This window comes from Mastomys coucha, unplaced genomic scaffold, assembly GCF_008632895.1.
Source record: "Mastomys coucha isolate ucsf_1 unplaced genomic scaffold, UCSF_Mcou_1 pScaffold12, whole genome shotgun sequence".
NCBI classification, from domain to species: domain Eukaryota; kingdom Metazoa; phylum Chordata; class Mammalia; order Rodentia; family Muridae; genus Mastomys; species Mastomys coucha.
The window spans coordinates 34,679,173-34,701,990 of NW_022196894.1; the positions used below are offsets into that span (position 1 = coordinate 34,679,173).

Here is a 22,818-nt window from a genome sequence, read left to right on the forward strand (position 1 = left end):
ACTGTAAGCAACCCTGAAGGGAGAAACACACCTCTAGCTTTGGGCAAGGAGAGTGTGTCCAGTCTTCAGACTTAAAAACCAAGAGCAGGCCCATCCTAGTGAATTAGTGTTGAGCAAAGCCCCATGATCCCTACCACATGGCTAACACTGGAGACTGAACCAGCAGGCCTGTGTTAGGTCAGATAGCTGGTTGTTTCACCCATCTCTCTTACAAAGTCAGTTGTCAGAAAGCACAACTCTACCCACTGGGGAGCAGAAACAAAAGGTAGAAAAAGGTTTTGTCTCAGAGCACAGTGCCAGACCCGCCACAGTAAAAACTGAAGGCCTTGAGTTCATAGAAACTCCAGATTGGCCCTAGCATCAGGTACAGACCTGTGTGTTGAAGGAATTGAACAGTTTTGAATGTAGATGCAGATGCAGATGTTCTATGCACAATGTGGACTTAGGCTATAGTCATCTACACCTAAGGTACAGGATTCTACAGTTGCAACCCAACTGACGAGCACTCTTCATAGCTAAGAGACTGTTTCCACCACCTGTCTCCATCCTCAGGCAGCATAGATATCACAAGGCCAAAGCTCCTAGACAAGGCTATCAAACCTCAGCTGCAGTTGAGATTTGTCCCCTAGGGGGACAGACTTGTGCTTTGATCTGCGTCAGCATCAGCTCCACTGTGAACACCAACACACTCTGAGGCTGCACAGGTCCTTGTAGTTGTGTTGTGTGACTCATGTTATCTAGCTTGATAACACCACCAATGTGGGTGGCCTGTAGGCTGCCTTCCCAAACACTACCCCAACCTCAAGCTATAAAGCTTATTTCAAGAATTTCTCTGTGGGAATAGGACATAATAGCAAGCATGAGGGGTTTTTGTTGTTGTTGTTGCTTGTTTTTGTTTGTTTGTTTTGTTTTGTTTTGCCCTGGAACTTTGTGGTGGTGACACCTGACACTGGGTGTGTCCCATCCCTAGGCTTGTCTGTGAACAACCACAGTTCCAAGAAAAAAAAAAAAAAACATGCAGTCTGATTCTATTGGACCTCACTTTCAGCCAATAGCAGCTAAGACTGTTATAGTAGCTCTGGATCACAAGTTCACTATAGTAGGCAGTCCACGGCATCATAGGCCTTGGTCCTAATCAAGAACTGTGCTGGTGAGGCATAGGCTCATAGCTGACTTGGTGGGATTGGTATTCACACGTATCACATAGAAACCTAGGTTCAGTCTACCCACAGTGAGTATCTAGAGTCAGACTGTCCAATGACAGCCTACTGTATATGAGGCAATCAGGCCTACCCCCGACCCAGCAATGTATCTGTAGGAACAGGTAAGTCTTTCCTGTACTCTGCTATTTCTTTCTGAACAGAACACTAATGGGGTATTTAATATAAATCTGGGCTAAGATTGCCTTCTGGTATTGAAATAACACAACTCACCTACAACCAACTTCTGGAAAAATCTGGACTTGGGCACCATCTAGTGTTGAAATGGTGGGAATGAACACGGGCTCAGAGAAAAGAGGAAACCTGTTTAGAATTTATGGAGGTGGATGAGGAGAGTCAAATTAGGAAGTAAAATAGATAACAGATTGGTTAATGCCTTGATGATGTCACACACTACACGCATCACCGACGATCATGAAACCATGTATATCTATAACCCAAAATAAAGTGCTGGAAGCTGACTAGGAGGGAGTCAGTACAGGGAGTACTCAGACGAGGAATTTAAAATAACTATTTTAAAGACACTGAACAATCTCCCAATCTCAATGGAAACACACAGAAATGGCTTAACAGTCTTAACAGAAAAAGTTAAAAGACATGGAAACTACTTTTGAAAATAGAAATCTTGAGCTGAAATTCACTCAGGAAAATTTAAAACTTCTATACAGGAGGTAATGATAACAGGATAGATTAAACAGAAGAAACAATTAGTATGCCTGAAAATAATTGCAGTGTTCACAACAGACAAGAAACTGACATAGGTTACAGAAGGAATCCCAAAATCTCAATAGTCAAAACCAAACCCAATACCAATTAAAATGATTCAATAATTTAATAATTCAATAGATTCAAATAAGCATTTAGTAAAAGAAGAAATACACGTAGCCAATAAGCACATGAAAACACATTCAACACCACTAACCCTATGAAAATTTTGTAAAATGTGATTATTGCAAGTATATAGAAAATAGTTTAGAGATTCTACAAAAAAAATAAGCAATAAAAACAACAAAAACACATACATATAGATTTACCTTATGATCTAGCAATCTCAGTGCTAGATGGTAAGCCAAAATATGCACATTTTCTTCATCACTTATTTAGACTGTGATCCATTGTAATATTAACAAAAGAAAATAGACTGAGAACAGGAACTGCCCATGGTCATGTGTCACTATGGGAAGAACACCAGTCTCAGGCAGAGGATCAGTGAGGACAACAACCAAAGCCTCCACTTTCTCTAACAGCTGAAACGCAGGGCCTGCACTACATGGAACTGACACTGGGAAAGATGCTGTGTCTCAGAAGGTAGCATGTGACCTTCTAAAGACCGTGGCGACAGGCACAAATAATACAGAGAAGACAATGACAAGAACGCAGTAGTGAAAGCTATTTAAACATTTTTATTTATTAATGTGTGTATCTGTGTGTGTGTGTGGGGGCATGCCATGGCATGTCTGTGGTCATTTCTGTCCTTTCCCTTTTATGTGGGCCCGAGGATTGAATCAGATTACCAGGCTTGCATAGCATTCCCCTGAGCCATCTCTCCTAGCAGTGTCTTCTAAGTCACTCCAGGTTAATATGGAAACAACAAAAAACTGCTTTTAAAAAAAATGCCAATAAGCATAACATTATTATATAGCTGTGGACTATGTTCTGTTATACATACTTTACTCATACAAATTCATTTAATCTCCATAACAACCTTATGAGACAATTATTATCTTTATAAGAAAAAATGAGGCACAAAAGACTTTATAATTTGCCCAAGTTCACACCAAAAGGGGCAAAGGGAAATTTAAACATGGGAAGTCTGATTCTAGATGTATGACTTTTAACTTCTCTGAGATGGAGACATGACTGGGTATGCAAAAGAATCAAATAATCAAGTGTTTAGTCACCCCCAATCCAGCCTCACAGCCTCCTTACTCTCAGCTTATCAGGAAAGACACTGTGTTGTGAGGGGAGACAACTCTGCCCAAAGTTGCACAGGGTGGAGCAAGGCTTGTATCACTGGTATCCAGCTTCTAACTCCCATGTCATTCCATCAGCATGTGTCACAGCCATGAATGAAGACTGGGAATGACAATAGCAAGGCCCCATCTTCTCAAATGGTCTGAGGTCAAATTGAATTTCTTTCAACAGAACATGGGTGACACATATATTTGTGTGTGAACTTTATAATATTGTGATATGTTGGGCAAGGATTACTTATAATTGAAATAAGCTGTATTTATATGTAGCCCATACCTATGGTTACATCCATCCATACAATAAAGCAGAGCTAAGTAGAAATGGCTGCTGCTTTGGACCCAGAATACTCTTCCTTTAGGGACTGAAGAGCAAACTTTGTGACTCGGTATCTCTTATTTGAGGGGGTGTTTCTTGAAGTAAGAGGAAGTCTGAGGGGGAATCTGGATTAGAAGAAATAAAATGTCACTTATACTTTTCTTCTCTGCATACCCCTGCACCTACTTGGTAAAGTGAGCAACTCTGCTTGTGTGGTATCTGTGCTTATCATCTTTAGCCTGTCTGATGTCAGGTGCCGCAGCTGCTCTACCACATCAGACACACGGCCATCACCTGTAAGGCTCACATGTTCAGTAATCTGGCCAGCAGTTTCCCAAAGGTTTAGTCACGTCCCACAATTATATCATCCCTGTCTCGGAAATAGCTCGCCACACCTGCTGGTCACGGTACAGAGGGCAGAAGAGCTCAGTGAGGGGTTTCTCCTTTCCCCTCGAGAAAGAGACAAATTGAGATCTCCCCTTTCTTGGCAAAGCTAGAGAGAAGAGTTGATATTCTTGGTTTTGTATGTTCTCATATTTATGGTGTCTTCTAAAGAGGATCCCAATTCTGCCTTCAAATTTGTTTACTTATGGGGTTGGAAAGATGGCTCCTTAGTTAAGAGCACATACTGCTCTCACAGAGGACCAAAGTACAGTTCCTATCTCCCTTGTTGGGGAGTTCACGACTGCCTATGATTTCAGCTCCAGGTGATCCAATGGCCTCTTTGGGCCTCCATTAATACCTCCATTTAGCTGTATAAACACACACACACACACACACACACACACACATACACACACACACATACACATAATTTTTTAAATTAAATTAAATCTTTAAAAAATGTTACTGTAGTTCAACTTCATCCTCGACAACATATCAGAAGTCTCAGAAGGAACATTTCGTCTGTTATTTCACGTTTAACATTAGTGGGATCTGTGCTTGTTTGCTTAGTGTACAGGTACAATGTGCACTCTCCTTAAACAAGACTGTCCAAAACAGGCTGGACAGGAAAGAGCTCACAGAGCCTCTTAGAACTCCACATTCCTCTATGTCCTTCTAGCCCCTCCCTTCTGTGTGAAAGGTGACTCAGAGAACTTGAAACTTGCAGATGTTCAGAGGGAAGCACAGGAGAAGAGCAGGCCCCACCTCACCCCCACCTGCCTGACAAAAACAAAAGAGAAGAGCTACCCAAGCAAGGCCAGTTAGAGGAGGTTTCAGACGGTTTATGAAAAAAGCAAGGACCTTCACAATTGCTTGCTAGGTAATTCTGCTGCAAAAGAGCGTGAGTAGATATGATCTCTGGGACAGAATAAAGTAATGATATGGTCAAACAATAAGACTTTAGAACTCAGAGGACCTGTTCTGCCAGTTACTTACAAGAGAGAAAATGCCCCTCTCTGGGCCCCTTCCTTCTAGTTAAAACTGGAGTGGCAATACCTACTTTTCCAGACTATGAACATTAAAGTCCTTGAGCTGATGCCGGGCATGGAGTGAGCAATGTGAAAGTGTATGCTGTTGGATAATATGGTGAACCACGCACCCCACACAAATAGAGTCCTGACTGTCATCTATTAGCTTTATATTTTTGAGCAAATTATTTACTTTCTTTAAGCCTCAGTTTCCTTCTCTATTACATAGGAGTAAGCTCCTAGTCATTGTTGTAGAGCGTCAATAAAACTAAGTGGTTAATATATAAAAATCACTAAGCACAGTTTATGAGACCAGCCATGCCATATCCATATCATTAATATTTACTATTTTTAAAAATGTTTATAAAACTTGTGAGTGCATAGTATTTAACTGATCTACAGACTTCATTTTTATTTGTTTATTCTATTTGGTAATAGAAAAAAAAAGAAATGGATTTTAAAATCTACCTTATCAAAAAAAAAAAACTTTCAGAGCTTGAAGTTATTCTTGTTTTTAAAAAATGTTATTTTATATATTTATCTATCTATTTATTTATTTTGGTTTTTTCAAGATAGGGTTTGTCCTGGCTGTCCTGGAACTCCCATTATGTGGACCAGGCTGGCCTTGAAGTCACAGAGTTCTACCTGCCTCTTCCTCCTGAGTGCTGGAATTAAAGGTGTGTGCCACCACTGCCTGACTGATATTTTATTTTTTAATTATGAGTGTGTGTAGGTCTGTGCACACGAGTCAGATGCTTGTGCAGGCATCTCTAGCCAGCTAAAAGGTGGTAGTTACTTCCTTCTATTGTTTTGAAAATATAGGCCTCAGCCAACAGTCATTTGCATAAGAAGACTTCTATTAAGACCATAATCAAACACAGTAGATTATAACTCTTCACTAGGCCGGATAAGAGTGAACAAAGTAATGTCTATCAATACATAGAAGAGTTGCCATAGCAAATCAATAGAAGGGATGAAACAGGACAGTTGTAACTTGAAAAACAGATATTATGTACGGCAAGGACAGCCCAGCTGGAGTCCTGGTGCAAACTAACCATCACTGGTTAAGACTACCACAGCCTGAAACTAAAGAACAGCAGTACCCACTGGGAACTTTTCAGTCACTTTATAACAAAGTGGCTGCTTTCCTGTGAGTGCCTGGGGATGGGAGGATATGAGAGGGATTTGAGAGAAGGGAGCCAGGAGGGGCTGGAGGCAGGAAAGGGGGTGGGCAGTATAACTTTTTATATTAAACAACTTATTTTTAAATAGCATAAAAAATGAAAATAAAATTGAATGGCTCATTCAGTTTGTTCTTTAACAGACACCATAGAACAAATAAGGTTTGATGCTTCTGAATAAATTTCCAAATGGCATAGAAACACCTGAATCTGGGAATTTTTCATAATAGAGGATTTCAAAAGCTAGTTTATCCACGACATCTCATAGTGAATTGATTTTTCATTTTCTCCAGGTCCTAAGGAAACAAATGAGAAATATTCAATAAGAACTCCCATACACATACAAAGCTCTGCCTTAAGAAAACCTTCTGAAGCAGCAACTGACTCCATCTGACCTAGTGGTGGGGTCTCAGTAAGTGGTATTGAATTATAAACGTAATAAAAAGAGAGCAGACTAGAAGATCAAAACTGCTGTACCTCTAACCACGACAAGCCAGCTCACTGATCCATGTAAGACAATGTAAACTAGCCAACTCCAGACTATTTCCAATATAAAACTAAAGGCCAGATGTCTCAAAAAGTCCAGTTTTTAAAATATGTAACACGAAGTTATGGAGTTGGTTTCTTGTCTATAACAGATGAAGTCAATATTAAAGAAAAGAAAAGAAAAACAAAACAAAACAAAACTCTGGATAATAAGAAATTTCTAACTTAAGGATGAAACTAAGAAAACGTGTATTTTATGCAAGTAATATTGGTTGCAGTATTTGAACACATTTGAAAAAATTTCAAAACAGAGAATATGTTTGGGTAAGGGATCCAGAACCTAGAACCTGGACCTGAAGAGTCTAGTTCCTAAACTGCAGATTGAGCGTCCCTAATTCAAAAGTCAAAATCTGAAATGCTACAAATTGCAAATCTTTTCAGCTCAAACATTCTTCATAAACTGTTCCATCTACTGAGAAACAATAGATAAAACAAATGTAAGAAATTTACGTAAGTAATGCATAAAATTATCTTTAAGCTAAGAGTATACAGTATATGGAAGATAAATAAATTTTGTATTTTAGATGTAGGATCTATCCACAAGATATTTTATTATATATTTGCAAAGATTCCAAAATTAAAAAAAAAACCTAGAAGGCTCAAACAAGTACTGTTCCAAGACTTTGCATAAAAGATGTTCAATGTGTATGCTTCTAAAATATCTCCCCCAACCAACCATAAATCTCACCATATTCTTCTTTGTTTAGACTTATTCCTAGTATCAATACAATGGAGTACAAATTTTAAATTTCAACATAAAATACACTTTGAAATTTGATCCCAGTCTATGTCTCAGTTTCCACTCCTTTAATCTCCCCTCACCATCTTTAGTAAGTTGTTTACTTCATAGACTGTTCTTTTCAGCATTCGAGACTTTTAGATGCTGCTCTGCTTGACTGGAGTATTATCTTTCCTGTCTGTCCGTCATTTGTCTTTCAAAAGCTCAGCTCAATTACTGATTGTCTTATGAAGCCTTTCAAGATTTCGTTGGGCAGAGGATCTTGTTGCATTTAAGTGCATACAGGGAATTCTATATATGTTCTAACATATATTAGCTATTTGTTTACATGTCCATCTGCAAGCGAGGACTATAAGGTAAGAAACGTTGTTGTTGTCATCATCCCTAGTTCAGAGTATAAAATCTGACTTAAAACAGGAATTCTATAATTATTATCCCTGTAATCATTTTCAATCACTATGCTATTCCTTGAAACTATTAAATGAATTAAAGTATTTTAAAATTGTTTCAGCCAAAGTTGATTTTGCTTCCTATGTATAATATTCATCACTTTAACCAGCCATCATTATATGAATGGTATAACTATTTTCATTGATATTTAGTGGAAATCCTTTAGAACAGACCTCTTTCATCATTATAGAGAGAACTACTTACTTCTATATTTGGAAGAGTTATTGTCACCTGTTCACCTTTGCCAACCTCAAGATTTCCTTCACAAGAGGTATCAATAGAAGCAGGTTTGAAGTCATCTAAAAATAGATACAAATATCAATTTTTATAAGATAGAACAATGCATTACTCATGACTGCGAACAGACAGTGACGGAAGCAACTAAGAGGATTATTTGGTTTCACTGGTAGCTTTGTTTGTTTTAATTATTTTTAATTTATGCGTATGAAGGTTTTATTTCCATGTATGCACATGCAGGAGCCCAAAGAGGCCAGAAGAGGCCAAGGGGTCCTCTGGACCTTGAGTTAGAGATGAATGTAAGTGCCATGTGGGTACTTGGAACTAGACTCAGGTCCTGTGGAAAGTGCCTTAATTGCTTAGTCCCTTGGGTCACTGTTTAAAGAGTACAATGCATCATAGCAAGGAAAGGATGTCAAAGAACCGTAACTATCAACATCATCAAATCCTAGTTTAAATTAGTGTGGTTTCTGATATTTACTCACAGTAAAGCTTTACAACTTTTGGTGGGTGGGCCCACTTGAATAGAAGACGACCTTTCTGTAGTCACTCCTTATTAGTTCATTCTGTGACAATAACCAATGGTGTCGCTGGAAACAGGATATTTGCTAATTATTAGCCCTTACATAGATATAAATTATAATGCTGGTGGTAGCCCAAATGCAAAATTAATTCTAATGAGTTATTCAAACTCTCTGTAGTGAATCTTTGTTGCTAAATGTTGTCATTGTTACATTTAAGTAAGTTGCATGCATTAGTACTCCTCATACATAATTGAATAGAACTCATAAAAACTAATGGTGGCTATTATTTACTCTTTACCATGTTCAAAATACCATGTTAGGTTTTTTAGATTACCACAACCTCTCTATGAAAGGCTCCAAAAGGTAGATATTACCATTTTCACACATGAATACTGTGGTTGAAAGCTTAGAGAATGTCCTCAAAGTCACATTACATACAGGTTTGGTGAAGTTCAGGGCTCACAGCCAAGCTTATCTGAAGCATTAGTATAAAAGACAGGCAAGATGTATCCCATATATGCGATGAAACAATACTTTCTCTCAGATAACGCTGCCTTCAGTGTTTTGTGTAAATTAGGTCCACCTGTTCTGCATAAATGTCAAATTCTATACTGTGTATTTTCCATTCCTCACTGAGTTATTGAGACTGAGGGATTCTGTGTGATATTACACTTAATTGAATAAGGTGTATGTGTGGAGGGGGGAGACAACACATTTTTAAAGCCTTCTGCAGGACTAAGTGTGCAGTCTAAGCTTGTTCACTCTGTGATTGTTACTATGCATTGTCTTTCGGCATATTCTTGTTTATTGTCATTCTTGTGGTTCTGATTTGGAAAATATGTTTTCAACATTTTAAGAACTTTTGTAAAGCTAGGAATGTAGCTCAGTGATAGAGCTAATATGTACGAGGCCCTGGGTTTGAGTTCTAACACTGTAGTTAATCAATCAATTAATCAAAGAACCTATAAATAAAAGTCTTAGAAATGCCCACAAGGCACTTTTCAAAAGCTGTATTTCATTCACTTAATTTTGGATTTATATCTGTAAGAAGAGAATGTATACCTAAGCTGTAAAAATATACATCGAGGGTCTGGAGAGATGGCCCAGTGGTTAAGAGAACTGGGTGTTCTTGCAGAGAACTTGGATCATTTTCAGCACCAGCATCAGGTATTGATAATCATGGTTAACTCCAGTTACAGGGGATTTGAGGCTTTCTGGCAGTCTCTGAGGGCACTGCATAATACTATGCACATATATAGACTCAGGCCCACACATATACATTAAAAATAAATATATCTATCACTAAATAACTTTTTTTTTTGTAATTTTAAACCTCATAGCTTGAAAAACAAAATACCACTGCATAAGGAAGGAAAAGGAAAAGGACATGGTACTTGGGAAAGGGGCATTGAGAGATCAGAGAAGAACAGTATCTTGATATTGGAGAGAGAGAGAGAGAGAGAGAGAGAGAGAGAGAGAGAGAGAGAGAGAGAGAGAGAGAAAGAATGGGCAGCACACTCACTGCTTTATTGTGGGGAACTCTGGATGGTAATCCAGAGCAAAATTAACAAGGAGCATCATTGAAGTTCTGTTGGTAAACTCCCATTTACTCCACCAACACAGGTTTTTTTGCTTAGTGCAACCTTTTTATAAAGCTTAAATATATCAATGGAAGGTTAAAACCATTGGTTCTTCCTACATTTACTCTGAGTTATTATAGCTGAATTGTCTAAAACTTAAACTTTGAAGACCGAGTTTTAAATGAGTGTTTTTCAGAATATAAACTTTGTAAAGAAAAGGACAGAATGGTGGAGGAATGTAGGACTGTGAGACAATAAAGAAGAGCTGAGCTGTAGAAAAGATGTAAAAAAAAATCTACAATTTGTCACATACACACACACACACACACACACACACACACACACACACACACACGAAGTCACGACTCAGTGAATTTCCCTTATGCTATAGAAGTCTGAGGCCTATTATGCAAAAAAGAAGTTTTACATACAAAATTAAGTTATATTTTTCGTACTGGCATCTCATTTAATTACCAAAACAAAAAGGCTCATTACAACCTCTTTTCCAACCATATTCAGATAACTTACTAAAATAGATCCCGGAGAACAAAAACCAAAGGGTAGAAATCATTAGGTGGTAAAACTTTAAAGTAAAGAAAGTAAAAAAAAAACAACCTTTCAGTTTTTGATAATAATTACTTAGCTGACCATGAAATCTGATTTTGAAAAGAGATACAAACGATTGAGACAGCTGACAAATCTTCTCTCCCCACGAACAAACTAAATGGGAACCCTCATCAGCCAGGATGGGGAAGAAATGTCCTTGTGGCCTCTAAACATCACTTTTGCCGTGCCTTCTGTCCTTCGTTCCATCTGTCTGTCACCTTTCCAGACTCTGCATCATCCGCTTGTCACGCTTGTCTCCACAGCCACCCCTACAGATCCTCCCACAAAACTTCCCCTCCTGTCTGTCAGTCTCTCTTAAATCCTTCCACTGCACCTGCGGGACACCAGGTGCCTGCACAGAGGCTGACAACTGGGTAGTGTGGATCAGTCTGCCATCCGGTCTCCGGGGAGCAAAGAGCCGCGGGGACAGAATTACAGAATCCCGAGGAGTCTGTCTACTCCCATCCCAGGAGGTTCGAACCCCGGGGTACCCCGGACAGTCCGCACTCACAGCGCACGGTGTGGAAAGCACAGCGCGGCTGCTTCTCGAAACTTTCGCCCAGTTTGAGAACCCGCTCCCGACGGTCCAGGTGGGCGAGTCCCGCTGGTCCATTCATCCTCGTCCTCCGCCTCACGCTCGGCCTCCACCCGTGCCCTGCAGCTACAACCTTCTGGAACCGCTGCACCGGCCGCGAGCTTGAGCTCCCTGCCGGGGAGGGGCGGGCTCCGTTCACCTCCCAACGCGCGCGGCCGCCCCTCGGAGCGCCCCGAGTCTTGATTGGCTGGCTGGAGACAGCTGCCCCGCCCCTCGCCTCGGGCCCCGCCCCGCCCCTGGACACCATCCCCCGCCCCTAGCCCCCTTCCCGCGTCGCGACGCACACGGCTCGGCGAAGGCAGCCACGCCGAGGTACGCTGTGCGGGTCGGGCCCAGAGGTGGACGGACGCGGGCGAGAGATGAGGTAACGACAGACCTGAGATGGCGGCTGGGATGGATGAAGGCCCTGGGGGGGCGGGGAAGCGAGCACGCCGGGAACCTAGGCCAGGGCTGGCCGGCAGGGCCTGGGGACGGGAGCGTGGGCCTCCTCCGCACCGGGCCCGCAGGTTTGGTGTGGAAACTGACGCCTGACGAGAGGTGGCGGCTGGGCCCAGGCCCCGGGCCTCCTGAGGCCTAGTTGCTCTGAGGCGGTTCTGGAACCCCAGCCGCGCCCCCTCAGGTGGCGTGACCAGACTGGAAACCTCTGGAAGCCGCCGGCCGCGCAGTTACCTTTCAGGGCCGTTTTTTTTTTTGTTGTTGTTTTGTTTGTTTTTTTTTTCCTTTATTTATTTATTTTTAATTAAACCTTTAAACACACAGGCTTTTCCCGCCTGGTTAGGACCTGGGGAGGGGGCGTTTCCGGAGGAGACTGGGAAGCGTAGGATTAGGGGTAACTAACTGCTGTACGCATCTGGCATTTGTTTTCTGTCCCAGTGATTCCTGGAAGCAGTGAAGAGCGTGGCCTTGGGACTCTTGATTCCTCAGACATCAGTCTAGCACTAGGGTAAGAGCATTGATTGATTGATAATTGTCTTTTTTTTTTTCCACCTTGACACTTAACAAAATTGTTATGAAGTAGGAGGGAACGTTCTTTGTATTAGAGAAGAATTCAGAGAAAGGAGTTGACCTTTCAGGTGATTTTTCAGGTTAATTGTGTGATCGGACTATGCTTTCATCACTTCTACCTTAAATAGATTTGCCAATTTATTTTCCCAGGTGGGTAGGTGATTATCATTATCATTATCATTATCATCATCATCATTATTATTATTATTATTATTATTATTATTATTATTATTATTTTGCCTTCACCCATTAAAGATACGAGGAGACTTGTTCAATGTGACATTTATGCACGAAGGTTCTGAAGCTAGAGTCTCTGGGCTTGTATGCCAGCTTCGTACTCTCAATGTGATTTTGTGAAAGCAAATCAAACAAATGTGTTCATCATTAGAATTGGGGAAATAATAATAGCTATGTAGAAAATAATGCCCATTCATCAGAATTGTTGAGATGGCTAAATGAGTTAATACATGCTCTGTGAATAATTATTTTAGGTTCAGCAATACTTTCATATTTTTAGACTTATCATTGGTGAATGCCTTCTAAATTTTGAAGTCTAGGGACAAGGAATGGCTATTATATTCATAGATAAAAACACTGGTTAAGAGAAGCCCAGGTGGTTGACTTTGTGGCCATCTAATGCCAAGAGGGATTTGTTTAGTGACACAAGTGAGTGGATATATACTTTCACATTGATTTTTATTACCATACTGTATAAAGTAATTTGCAGTCTGAATGACCACCAGTGAAGGGGATGTTTAAATATATTTTGATGAATTCTTACAAAGAACAGGTAGAATAATGTAGACACTGGAAAGAATAAGATAATATGCATTCTCTAGGAAAGTTTTACATCTTCTACATGATAGGAATTTTTTTGGGCTTTCTTTAAAATAGTTTCAGTGGATTTGTCTATTAATGATTTACTCAAGAAGAGGGTCTCACTATAGTTCTGGTTGTTTTGAAACCCACTATGTAGAGGTCAGTCTTGGACTCAGAGATCTACCTGCCTCTGTTTCCCAAGTGCTGGGATTAAAGGCATGTGCCACTATGTCCAGCTAAGTTTTATTTTGCTTAACTGCACATTTGAGATGATTATCGTAACTTTTTCATCATCCCATTGTAAGGATAAAATAATGCATTAAGACCCACTTAGCACAGTTCTTACTTCATAATAAATATGTTATCTTTATTAATTAAAATGTTTTATATTGAAGATACTATTGAGCTTCAAATACTTAGGACTTATATAGAAAAGTTGTAGTAGAAAAGTTGAAGTGTGGACTTTTTAATTTTAGAATTGATTCACTATAAGTAATTTTTAATTTTGTTATAATTTCATAACGTTTCCAGGTCTAGTATGTTGGGGTTTTCCAAACCATCTCCAGGTTCAAATTAAGTAGAAGGGCTCACAGGACTCAACACATGTATTATCTTATTTGTAGCTGTCATTTATAATGAAGATATGTAAGGCAAAGTCAGTAAAATGAAAAGATCATATAGGATACATCCACAGGAAACTAGGCACAGTTTTCCAAGATTCACTCCCAGTAGAATTATAGGATACACATAATTTCTTAAGGAAAACAGTTGGGACCACATCTGTATTTTCTACTAGAGATGCCTATTAAACACTCAGTGACCAGAATTTTTACTGGTTTGTGTTGAAAGATTGGTTCTTTATGCCAATACTAAGAGGTAGTGGAACCATCAAGAGGTGAGGCCTACTGGGAAGTAATTATATCATTGGGCTCACCACCTCAAAAGAATTGATACAGTTTTTGTAAGATAGTCCTTAAGAGAAAACTGTTATAAAAAGGCTTGCCCCCTCCTTAGACTCTCTCAGGTATTGTGTGCTATATATCTTCTATATATGCTATCATACCATCTGTAATATGGGAAAGCCAAGACAACTTTCACCAGAAGCCAGTGTCCTGATGTAAGGCCCTTGAACTTCCAGAACTGTGAGCCAAAAAAAAACCTCTTTGTAAAGTCCCTCAGGTATCTTATTAAGTATTGAAAATCAGACAAAACATATATCAGAATTCTCAGAATCTAAAAGGAAAACATACTCATTTACCACAACCATTATATTTATAACAGTTTTGGCACAGTGATCCAAGCTTATAAGAGAACAATAAAAATCCTTCTGAAATCCACATTTTAGATACTAACCAACAGCCAGTCTTGTAAAATGACCTTTGAAGAAAAAACTGTACTTAAGCCTGCCATATCAACTCTTTGTATAATCTGTTTCTCCTGTATGAAGTCTATCCTAGAATTGTTGCATAGAGAGGGTAAATGTGAAGCTGGTACAATTTCTGATTCTTAATACATTTGATCTCTTTTTAAATTATTATTATGTTTAAGCATAGGTGGTAGAAAAATGAAGCCAGCAGGTACAGACCCAAGGATCTTGTCTTTAGCTGCTGAAGTTGCGAAAAGTCCTGAACAGAATGTCCCTGTTATATTATTGAAGTTAAAAGGTGAGAAAATACTTTTATAGTTAGGAAAGACATTAAGTAAATACTAGTTCTGTCATGACATAATGTTAGAATTCTAATTTGTTTGGAGAAATCTTAACACTGTGGAATAACATTTCTTTTTTGCTATATTTTTAATGATAACAACATATAAATACCAGTATCTCTTAGATGAGTTGAGCAAAAATAAGTGTATCTTATTTTCTTTTTCCTTAGAAATAATAAACAACACTCCTTTGGGAAGCTCAGAGTTAAAGAAAGTCAAACAAGATATATATTGTTATGACCTCATTCAGTATTGTCTGTTGGTCCTCAGTCAAGATTCTTCTCGAATCCAGGGTGGTTGGTCTACAATTTCCCAGCTTACACAGATACTAAGGTAAAATGAAGCAAATAGGCTAGCTTATTTTTATTCTAATTTTCAATAATTCTTTTTTGTCATTCTACTAAGAATTGGAATTTCCTATATGTTTTGATTGTACTTTTCTTTCACACTGTATGCTATTGTTTGTAACTTCAGGTGCAATTGATTGTCCTAAGATTTCTTTACACGTGATCATATCTTTTGTTTGCCACTTGAATCCCAATTAACTAATGTATTCTTTTTGACTCAAAAATATTTGAAGAAATGAATAAACTAAAGATCTACTTGGAAAACTTATAGAGAGATTGAGTAGCAGTGATACTTGATACAAACACAATGAATAGGTGACAGAATGAAAGTATATAGCAAAGAACTGTAGAAGAACAAGTATAGAAACTTCATTTCATTTGTAGTGATACAGCTATTTAAACTGTATATTTATTAGGGAACCCAAATCCTGTACATGAAATTTAGAAGTAGCATTTACTTTCCTACTGCCATGTTAAAAATAGAAGGATCAAAATGATTTTTTAAAAGAAGGCGATAAAGGATAAAGTATTCTTAGTACTTGAGTTAATCTTCTTTCCATTTTCATTGGATTTTATAAAATTTATTATTTTACATTATGTGTATATGTTAGTGTCTGTATGTAAGTATGTGTACATGAGTATAGGTACCTATAGAGACTAGATAGTCACACCCCATTTGATTTTAAATGAACTATCCTCACAGGAGAGATATTTTTCATACTTACACTATTCTATCTTAGATTCTAACTTTCTAAACTGCTTAATTCTACTTTGTTATTACATAAAGGCCTAATTCAAAGTATGCAGTTACAAAAAAAGTTAGCAAATTTATATACTACTCTTTTATACTTAAATTTTCAAGGTTATTTCGATATTGATTAAACATAAGTGCTTATATTTTTGTTTTGGTGATATATGCTCGTTTATGACAATATTGGTTGAATATTACCTTTATTAATGCTGCCTTTCATATAGATATGCTGAGTAGTTAAGTTTAAGAGCTAAAGAGAAAGTAAATCTTGATTAGCCAATGAGGTTTTTAACATGCTTAATTGTAATTGTCATTGTTTACTAGTGTGTACACATTTTGTTGAAAAGATTTAGGCAAGTGATTACTTATCATACTAATATCTACTTTTGGGTTGAAGGCTTTTTTTGTTATAAGACTACTATGTAAGTACTTTTATTATTGATATTTCTGAATATGTTCAACTCCTATCTAGGGATTAGCTTCAATGCATAGTTTTAAGAAGATAATATTTCTATAAAGGGCTTTTTCTGCTTTACTGTGTATTATAAAATGTTCATACTACGGGTAGGTTAACGCTTTTACTGTTTTCCCTTCTGATATAAGGAATAGACAGTCAGATAATTTGTGGGTCTTAAGAAGGAGGAATTGGTTTGAAACTAGATTGTTTGATTTTCTTATTTTTCTTCCTTGACAATTAACCTCACCCTAGATATTTTTAGCTATTAGATTCTAAAATACATCAGTTAATAGAAATTAACATGAATTAAACAGTCAAGGTATTCTTTGCCTTTAGGGTGATAGTAGTCAATTCCCTAAAAACTTCTCTCATTTTTCTTGATTGTAAACCAAGTGTCTTTCATGGTCTTTAGATCTCTTTTCTTCTCTCTCCCTTTTGTCCTCTCTCCTTCCCTCCCTTGTTCTCCCTTCCCTTGACCTCTCTCTTTGTTTTTTTTGTTTGTTTGTTTTGTTTTTTTGAGACAGGGTCTCACTGTGTAAACTTGCCTGATCTAGAACTGATTATGTAGACCAGGCTGGCCTTGAACTCACAGAGATCTTTCTGTATTTGCTTTCTAGGGTGTGGGATTAAAGGCATATACCATTGCCTAGGTATATGCCTTTCATTTCTTAAAGAGCCAGAATATTTGTTTTTAGGATTTGTGAACCCTGGAACTAAATGTAAGCAAGGCACATTTCACAGCTTAGTTCCTTAGAAAGCTGAAAATTTCTAGCACCTTTTTAATTGCCTTTTCAACAAAAGAATGACACTTAAGATTCTTATTAAGGCACAATGCATATGGAAGTTAGAATATTCAAATGATATTTATTATTAACACAAAGTTGTACTCTTATTTCAGCCATTGCTGTGTGGGCTTAGAACCAGGAGAAGATGGAGAAGAATTTTACAAGGAATTACTTCCATCAGCTGCTGAAAATTTTCTTATCCTAGGGAGACGATTACAAACATGTTTCATCAATGCAACTAAGGTATATGCTTAGTGTTGCATAGCCAAATAATTTTCACTCTTTCTTTTTTCCCCGAAACAAAGTTTCACTGTATAGCCCAGGCTAGCTTTACATTCAGTGTACAGCTTTGCAGGTCTCAAGTCTTACTCCTTTTGCCTCAGCCTCCTCAGCACTGGGATTACAAGGATGTATATCATATTTATTCCTTCCTAAATTGTCCCCTGTCATTTTTCAAATATGCTCTATCTGGCTGAACATACAAGTAGAGTAGTGGATTTAAGCAACTTTAACTAAAAATTACAACCAAGAACTTAATCTCTACATTAGAAATTTGCAAATGTTAGCTAAAAAATACTGTATGATTTTTGAGGAGTCTGTCTTACCCCTTAATTTGAGGAAACATGCATCTATACTTATATCTATGGCACTACTTCTTTCCAGACTGTTACAGCTATTTCAAACTTTTAATTTCTGACACTTCAGGCTAGTTAGACCATAGCTTTTATTTTTTAATTGACACATAAAGTTGCATATACTTTAAAGGAACTATATAACATTTTGGTACCTTTATATTTTATGTAATGTTTGTATAAAGAGAAAGAGAGGATAGGAAGGGAGGAGGGAAGAGGAGATCATGGAGAAAATGATTCTTTGCCTTATCAAGTACCTATTTTAGATCTTCAGATGGTGGAGCTGTTGGGCAAAATTCAGACCTTGTGTATGGAAATCAGTATTCTAGTATCCAAGAATGTTCTGCATCTAGTCTACTTTCTGTAAAGAAGTGCCATATCAGTATATCAGACTTTGAAAATATAATCTGTGACCACACCTTAGAACAACAGCAAATGCCATACTTATTTTTTGAGTTTGTAATAAGGCCTTTCATCACAAGAGAAGCAAATTTATGAAGACCTTGTGTTCTACCACTCTTAAGTGGCCAAGCCTGTTAGATCGATTTTCATATTTCATAGTGTAGAACACTATGTTTGTACTGTATGCTATATAAACAGAGTCCTGCCTAATGAGAAATCATTAGGAATTTACTTAGCACTGTTGCTTATTAAGGTAGTCATGTCCTTTATCTGCTGGATGGTATTGGCAGCTTCTGTCTGCCTCCATTCTTGTGGATGACTAAATCAATCATGTAGCTAACTTACCAGTCTCCCATCTATGATGCCCATTCTTCCTCTAACAGCTTGACCTGATCCTAAGTGATTATCTTCAAGATTGTCTCACTGTGCTCACAGTCAGACCTTCAGTGTATTTGTGCTCAGTCCTTAGTCCTAACTTTGAGGGTAGGAATAAGACCAGAAGTTGAGAATTTCTTCATCAATTCTTTTTCTGTTAGTTGCATTAAGTTAGCCTAGAATGGCCCAGCAGAGAACTCAGATTTCAATTTGAATACCAAAGACTTCTCGTCTTGTCTTCATTTATTGTGAACTACCATGCAGTTGATTGGAATCAAACCCAGGTCCCCTGGAAGAGCAGCCAGTGATCTTAACCACTAAACCATTTCTTTCCACCTCCTTAATTCTACAATTCTTACAATTTTTTTATTATATGTGGTAGCTAAACAACATTTATATGCAGTAATTACATTGTTGGACTTACTATATTTATTTAAAAGGAGGAGGTTAATATCAAACATCTTTACTCCTATGTTTATTGTAGCACTATTTACAATAGTCAAAAATAGTAATAACCTAAATATCAGCAGTCAATGCATAAATAATGAAATAAAAAGGACAGATTTCTGTCAATTTACAATACCATGGAAGGCAGTGAAGGCCAGTAGGCCAAGCCAGAAAATCACATACTGTATGAATTCAATGACATATAGAATCTAAAACAAGCTAATCTTGTAGAAGTTGAAATTTGAAAACTGGTTACCAGAGGCTAGGGGTAATAGGAGAAGAAAGATAAGAGAAAGCTTAACAATGGGTATTTGGGTTTTTTGGGAGTTTTTTGTTTGTTTGTTTTTTGTTTTTTGTTTTTTTTTCGAGACAGGGTTTCTCTGTGTAGCTCTGGCTGTCCTGGAACTCACTCTGTAGACCAGGCTGGCCTTGAACTCAGAAATCCACCTACGTTTGACTCCCAAATGCTAGGATTAAAGGTGTGTGCCAACATTGTCAGCAACAATGGGTATTTTGTAATATTTAGATAATTTAAGGTATTCTATGGCATATGGGATGATTATATGTAATAAACTTTTACTTTTTAAAAAAAGTAATTTTATTTTGAATATTAAAGAAATTAACCAATAGTTGTCTCATTATTCTGACATTCATATAAACTCAATACTGTTGGGAAAACTGGAAGCTCATATAGTTTATAGTAGCTCCTAATTAGCCATTAAGAGAATTATAGACTAGAAATGGCTCATGGTCTTAGGACTTGGGAAGTTGATTCAGTAGGACTGCTCAGTCCTAACCCACCCAGGGCTACTGAGTGAATTACCTGAAAGTCAGCACAAGACAGGTATATATGACATAATCATAAACGTAATATGCATAGGAAAGAATAGAACATGCCAATTGAGATAGAAAGATTGTTTTCCCCATTTTTTCCTAGGATAGAGCTTCACTATGCAGCTTACAATCTTCCTGCCTCAGTCTTTTGACTGCTGGAACATAGATGTCCGTCATAACACCTTGCTAAAAGGAGGCTTTTTGTGAGTGAAGTAGTTCTTGACCATGAGTCAGGAATAAAATGCTTCTTGTTGGGCATAGTGGTATATGCCTTTGATCCTAGCATTCTATAGGCAGAGGCAGGTAGATGTCTGGGAATTTGAGGCCAGCCTGGTCCATTTAAAATTCCAGGTCAGCCAGGATTAGGTAATGAAACCCTGTCTCAAAATTCAAAACAAATAAATATGGTAGCTCACAAACTCCTATAATTGATGTTCTCCCCTAGCCTCCTCAGGCAACACTTAGATGTGATACACATATAGACATGCAGGAAAAAAACACTCATACATATTAAAATGGAGTTCAATGAGAAATTTAACAATATGGACAATATGGTAGTTCAAATATAAGAAATATTGTTGGCAGAAGATTTAACTCAGAGATCTTATATTCTAACATCTGGAATTTTGTGGGCCATTAGCCTACTTGGAAGCTTTCAAGGAAATTTTTAAGAATTTGATAGTTTATGGGTAGTATAAAATATGATAGGACATATATTAGATGTTCTAGCCCAAGCTACATACTAGGTTTTTTAATCTATATCAGAAGACAAAAATACCTATTCAAGAACTTTGAAATGTTTTAATGGCAAATTTTGTTATTGTGTCAGAGGTTATAAATTAATGATTGACATCATCTAACATGCTTTTAAAGTATAATTTGGGCATCTAGAAATACAGGGTCTTTCTTTAAAATTGACAACAAAAAATTATGATGACCTTTCTCATTGTATCATTGGATGAAATTAGAAAAGCAATTTACTAGACTAAGGAATCATAGTTTAATGTGACATTTTTTACATTTGGTGGTTTTATAGGAAAAGACAAATTATTTAAGTTAGTATGTGTTTTATTTGTTTGCTTGCTTTACTTTTGAACTGTTGCTATCAATTTTATGGTACAGTAGAAACATTTAGGATCTGGATTGGTTTATAGTCAATAAATGACAGACATAGTCAGTGGAATCTGTTTTGTCTCCTGTTGTGGCACTAATAACCACCTTTTCACAAGATTAGTTTCAGCAAAAAACATTGTTTATTTACTTGGTATATATTAATGGAACATTTACTGTACATCAGGATTGTAGACAATAAATTATAATGGGGTAAATCACATGCTTTCTGCTCTCATAAAGTATTAGAGTAGAAACTTAGAACTGGAAAATTCTATAATAATGCCTTACATGCTTACATTTTCATATCACCAGGGTTTTAATCCTAGCTATATAATGAAGTCACTCACCTGACTGTGAAAATACATGTGTCTGGACTTTAGCTTTGGAAATTGAGATTCTGTATATTTGAATATGTGCAGAGGGGTAGTTTAAAAGTTCCACAAGTCATTCTGATGCATTTCAAGCATTAAGTTCTAGTGTATCCATCTGTAATTCATAAGCTACTTACTTTGTTTTTGTTTTGTCTGGATAATTACTATGAATTAGAAGAGTTCATATACTAAACCTCAGGTTGCATAAATGAAGAAACAAAGCACAAAAGTTCAGGTACTTTATAAATAGCTATTGAATTTGGAAATCAAGTCTGCTGACTACTCTGGAGAGGTGTTTTTTTCAGAAAAGTAGATTAGAAAAGTAAATTGGTTTTATCTTTTGTATTAAGGGTGAAGAGCAAGATAAATTACTACATTTTTTCCAAATTGTGACTGATTCTCTCTTCTGGCTATTGGGAGGTCATATTCAACTCATACAGAATGGTAAGAAAGAAATACTGCTTCATATAACTAATATCATGCAGCATTTGCTTTATAAATACCCAATTAAAGGAACTATTCCTGAAATATAACTTTCTCCTATGTTTAGAAAATCTGAGAGATTAATTTAAATTTGAACTGTTTAGGAAAGTAATTTTTTAAAATTGTTAGTGTTATAAATTTAGCTTTAGAATTCTAGGGAAACCCCATGTACAGAGTAAATAGAGTTTCACTCATAATCTGAAAGGACAGACTGTTATAAAATTTTACCAATTTTTCCAGGTATTAACACTTGAATCTTAAAGTCTACATCCTTCATGTGTGTAAAAAGAATTATTCATGTGTGTAAAAAGTCACACAATTCATAAGTATAAGAAGCAGATTCCCAGGGATAGTAATCCATACCATTTACCACTTTCTAAAGGTTACCTCTCTGATATTAGTTTAACTAATACTTTTGGTAGTTGTAGCCATTTAGCTAAGTGAATGGCTAAATACTTTTTTATTTAAAGTATTATCTTTTTTTCCTATATGTCAACCATTGTTAGAAATTCCCAACTTAAAGACTGTTTAACTAAAAAATATAAAGTAGTTAGACTTGACTTAATACAAAGGCATATAAAGAAAAAAGAAAATGCTTGAATAATTTTTTAAAATGTCATATTCCATTTTGAAAAGAACTATGATAAAATAATAGTATGTCTTGGGTTAATATGAAATCATAATGTAGTTATAAAAATTTGTTAAATGTTTATAAAATTACTGAGCAAAAAAACAAATGTATATGTTGAAATATTTTAATAATATTTTCCATGTAAAATATTTCACACCTATAAGGAAATTTACTGACCTGTAGGCCTGGGATAGGAAATGTACACAAATGAACTTGAAGTGTCTTAAATACCAGATGTAAAGGAAGCAATTAAACTTTATCAGTATTAAAAGGACTCAGA

General features: G+C 37.0%; 2 protein-coding genes across 6 annotated transcripts in view; one reads left to right on the forward strand and one right to left on the reverse strand.

The window, feature by feature from the left end:
* The window catches only part of Eaf2 (ELL associated factor 2), an 84,120-nt gene that overhangs the window by 22,699 nt on the left and 38,603 nt on the right, over nucleotides 1-22,818 (reverse strand). The window contains exons 1-2 of one of the 4 annotated variants that reach the window (XM_031363817.1): nucleotides 11,296-11,522; nucleotides 8,042-8,136 (exon numbers count right to left, since the gene is read on the reverse strand). In XM_031363817.1, coding sequence (XP_031219677.1) covers nucleotides 8,042-8,136; nucleotides 11,296-11,401 — 201 coding nt within the window. In that variant the 5' untranslated portion in view covers nucleotides 11,402-11,522. Of the gene's footprint in view, nucleotides 1-8,041; nucleotides 8,137-11,295; nucleotides 11,523-22,818 lie in introns of those variants that run through there. The other 3 variants (XM_031363818.1, XM_031363819.1, XM_031363820.1) reach the window with 3 other exon arrangements.
* Nucleotides 11,606-22,818, forward strand: part of Iqcb1 (IQ motif containing B1) — a 44,818-nt gene continuing 33,605 nt past the window's right edge. The window contains exons 1-6 of one of the 2 annotated variants that reach the window (XM_031363816.1): nucleotides 11,606-11,743; nucleotides 12,253-12,322; nucleotides 14,752-14,867; nucleotides 15,081-15,243; nucleotides 17,364-17,493; nucleotides 21,775-21,868. In XM_031363816.1, the coding sequence (XP_031219676.1) occupies nucleotides 14,768-14,867; nucleotides 15,081-15,243; nucleotides 17,364-17,493; nucleotides 21,775-21,868 (487 nt within the window). In that variant the 5' untranslated portion in view covers nucleotides 11,606-11,743; nucleotides 12,253-12,322; nucleotides 14,752-14,767. The remainder of the gene's footprint in view (nucleotides 11,744-12,252; nucleotides 12,323-14,751; nucleotides 14,868-15,080; nucleotides 15,244-17,363; nucleotides 17,494-21,774; nucleotides 21,869-22,818) is intronic. The other variant, XM_031363815.1, reaches the window with a different exon arrangement.